General features: G+C 53.2%; 2 protein-coding genes across 2 annotated transcripts; both read right to left on the bottom strand.

The window, feature by feature from the left end:
• Window positions 1–2,370: 2,370 nt before the first annotated feature.
• On the bottom strand, window positions 2,371–3,063 carry GLOTRDRAFT_28840 (uncharacterized protein; the record flags this gene model as incomplete). The annotated part of the gene is made up of 1 exon (XM_007873412.1): window positions 2,371–3,063. A coding segment is annotated over one exon (693 nt), but the record flags the coding sequence as incomplete, so codon positions are not given.
• Window positions 3,055–3,780, bottom strand: GLOTRDRAFT_51323 (uncharacterized protein; the record flags this gene model as incomplete). Its single annotated transcript, XM_007873411.1, has 1 exon — window positions 3,055–3,780. A coding segment is annotated over one exon (726 nt), but the record flags the coding sequence as incomplete, so codon positions are not given.
• Window positions 3,781–3,872: the final 92 nt, after the last annotated feature.

Raw genomic sequence — 3,872 nt, 5'->3', positions numbered from 1 at the left:
AAGAGTACGACCTGGTGGGACCCTTGGACGTGTTTCCGCCACAATTTCCCACCCGAATAAAAGAACTGTGTGGCGTACTTCACAAAACTCTCATACACGTCCGCAGGCAGCTGGTCCGGACGCCTTAAGGTCTGAAACCATACAGGTAGGAGACGGAGTCGACGATCAATCTTTAGTTCCTTCTCGCTCCGGGGGAAGTCAGCGTACTCCAGAATTTCCTCCGGTCGGTCCGGATCGCTTGCCACCGTGTTCGCAAATATTGCTAAGTTCCCTGGTGCCCTCAGGTACGGGACTGGGTTGACGAAGTGGAGAAAACCGTGTAAGCGGTCGATCCAGTCGTCGAACTCATCATCTGGGTCCACGGGTCTATCTCCTGGCTGGGGCGGACGACGGCTAAGGCCGTCCGGACCATGCGCTTTGCCTGGAACATGTACCAAGGTAAAATGAAACGTCAAAATGGACACGATCCATCGGTTGATACTCGCTGACGGAGCTATATCTGGGTTCTGAAGCATCCCCTTGATGTAACGTGCGTCCACTTCGATGATTAAATTTCGGACCCCTAGGAGATAAAGACGGAGTGCTCGGAGACTGCGAAACAGGCCATAGATCTCGAGTTTGGGCTGGGAGAACCGTCGCTCGCGGTTATTGAGGGTGATGGAGCCAAATCGACTATAAAATCGACGCTTGGAATTTTCACTGTCCTGTTGGCAGAGGTAATACCCTACGGCGAGATAGGAGGTATCCACAGCAAGGATGACTGGGGACTCCGACGTGTAATCAATAGGACGCAACGCCGGCGACTCTAGGACGGCCTGCTTAAGGTCCTCCTGTGCTAGACTTTGCTCCGGACCCCATTCAAACGGTACGCCTTTACGAGTAAGCTGGACTAAAGCATTGGCGCGATGTGCGAAGTTCCGGATGAAAATACGGAGGACTCCGACCGTCCCTAGAAAAGCGCGAACCTCAGAAAGCGACTTACAGGGTCCCCAATTACGGATGACCTCCACGCGCGACTCATCAGGGATCCGGCCTTCATAGGTACAGCGGTGTCCGATAACTACAATCTCCGGACCGCAGAGGGTGAGCTTTAAGCCCGAAAATGTCCCCCCACAGTACTTCATTCGCTGGACGACTCGGTTGAGATTCTGGAAGTGCTCCCACACGAAGCGGCGGATGTCTGAATTTTCTGGGATCGTCTCATAGGTACCGTCCGCTTGGATATAACGGCTCGGAGGTCCCTTGACCGGCACATCGTCGATATAGGGAATTGTAATGTCTGGTATCTCGGGCTGAAGGATAGCGGTCACGTCGTCGTGAAATATGGGCACCGAATTACTCCATCCCATGGGCAGGGTGACTAGTCGCATCGCTCCGAAGGGCGTCTGGAAAGTAGTAAGGTCCCTGGACGACTCCGCAATTTCTCGCTTGTCGTATCCCACGTATAAATCCAACATAGCGCCACAGGCGCGTCCTGCAAATTGCTCCGCCATGTGTTCAGGGATCGGGGGGACGCCGGAGTGTTGAATCGTGACAGCATTGAGCGGTTCCAAGCTATGAACGAGCCGGAGTGACTTCCCATCCTTCTTGAGTACGCAGAACCATCTGGAGCGGTAAGAAGCATTAGACGGCTCATAAACACCCGCCGCAATCTTCTTTTTAATTACTGCGCAGACTTCGTTGTAGATACCAGGCGGAATGGGAATATTCTTCTGGATCCACGGCGTATGAGGGAGTACTGGGAATTCGATGGGAGGAAAGAAATCCTTGCGAAATCGGCCACGCTCCGAGTCGTTCCAGGCAAATGCTTGGTCGTGCTTGCACATAAACTCGTCCATTAGATTTAACTCCGCTTCCGTAAGAAATCCGCTAGGATGGGCCTTGTGTAGCGCATCCCTACGCTCTTGTGAATATCGTCCGGTTGGCTGGAAGGAAGGGGGAATTGTGGATAAAATCGGCATGTCGGCCAGCGGGTCTCCTACAATATTGCGCTGGATTCTATACTCCTTGGGTAACGTCGCAGGGACCGCTCGGACCTTCTTGGCGACTGGTTTATACTTTTTCTTTGTGGCAGCAAAAATCGGGACTGGCGAATTCGGCACGCCACTGAATAAATTAACGGATGAAAAATAAGACCGGACCACTGGAGACTCGCAGGCGGAGAGATAAAGGAAAGGAATTGAATCTTGTATTGAGGTTTTGCTATTTTCTTGATGATCTAAAATATGGAACGCAGAAATCTGAAACCGGGCGGGGGTATCTGTCTCTTCGATGACAAGGGCCGCCCACTGCTCCTCGTCTGAGTTGCCTAAAAATAAATCATCCCGCTCTAGAGGCGGGGCCTCGAAATCGAGGGCGACCTCTTGGAAATGTCGGGATAGTGGACACAATTCCAGAATTGGGGTCGTTGATCGTGATCGTCTGGTCCTCATTTTTGAAATTTTTGATGCAACTCTCCGTTAATACATCGAAGGGACGTCCCAATAAAATGTCGTAGGCCGGATCCCTAATAACATGGATCTGGAGGTAAACGGTAATATCTCCGACCTGGAAGGGAATATTGTGCGCCAATCCTAACGACATGTCGATGGTTTTATTTGCCGACTGCATCTGGAGCTGAATCGTAGGGTCGTACTGAAGTCCCAGTGAATGGCAAACTGCCTCCGACATTGCTACGATTTGGGAACCTGGATCTAAAATTGCCTCGACCTTCTCCTGGTTGTCTATGAGCCCCATAATGGACCGCAGAGCATGCGACTCCTTGGCCACGACCAACTGCTTCGGCGTCTCCCCCGGACCTAGACTCCGGAGATAAATTTCGTAGGGGTCGGGAACCACCAACACTCCAGGACAGATCGAACTACCGCTGTGAATTAATTGCTCCACATCCGGCAACTCCGGACCATCGTCTTCATCCTCCACTTCCTGTATAGTGGCTTGGAGTCGAACAGCGGGCGGCGCGGGCACTTTCTTGGGTGTTACAATGTCCCTATACTTCGCTCGGACCTCCGGAGCGATGGATAATAATTCCTCAGAGGTCAACGAAATATTCGGAGTCTTGAGCGACCGCTCAAACACCAGGTCCGAGATGCGAGGATTATAGACAGGGGCCTGCGTGCGGTAGGCTGGCTCCTTGGCTTGTGACGCGTCTGCTGCTTGAGCCGAGCCTTTCTCGACACTCCGGGGAATTGCCTGCCTAGGCCTGTTGACGTCCCTTGCACCGGCGAATGGATGGATTGGTCCCTCTGACATGTGAGGTGGGGACTCTCGGTTTATTGCCGGCCGCACTGCTTCTGCCACTGGCTGCTCTCGTACCGGTTGAATCTTAGCTTTGGACGGTGCAGGACCTGCCGGACCAACTCCGGACTCCTTGGAGGGGTTGGAAGACCTATTCGGAGGAGGAACGTAGACTCCGTCAAACACCTGCTTTCCTTTCCCTCTCAACGCAAATAATTCCCGCTCCAAGGCCTCGATTCGCTCCTGCTGGTCCAAGTGGAACATGTCTGTGGTCTGAGGGGCCTCTGATGCTCGCACCTCTTCCCATATCATCGTATCCAATAAATGGACACTTGTCTGCCCAGGGTTCTGGCGGTGCCACTCTAATATGCGGTCCCTCATCGTCGCTCCTGGCATAGACCTTGAGACCATCGCTCCGCTCGGCAGAACCACTTGTCCCTCCGCGTTCCGCTTGCACCGACCGGCCCTAATATCCTCCTCGACCTTGGGACACCTCCGGATCGAGTGGTCGCTCTCCCCGCAATAAATGCAGTGGTAATTCATGGGGGCAGGTCTGTTGGACGTTGCAGGGGCCATCGCAGCATTCTGCTGAACCGCGGCTACTAGAGCTTGACTGATGGATTTTGTGATAACCT

This window comes from Gloeophyllum trabeum, assembly GCF_000344685.1.
Source record: "Gloeophyllum trabeum ATCC 11539 unplaced genomic scaffold GLOTRscaffold_00162, whole genome shotgun sequence".
Lineage (NCBI taxonomy): Eukaryota > Fungi > Basidiomycota > Agaricomycetes > Gloeophyllales > Gloeophyllaceae > Gloeophyllum > Gloeophyllum trabeum.
The sequence above is the reverse complement of the archived record's forward strand: the minus strand, read 5'-3'. Positions and strand labels throughout refer to the sequence as shown.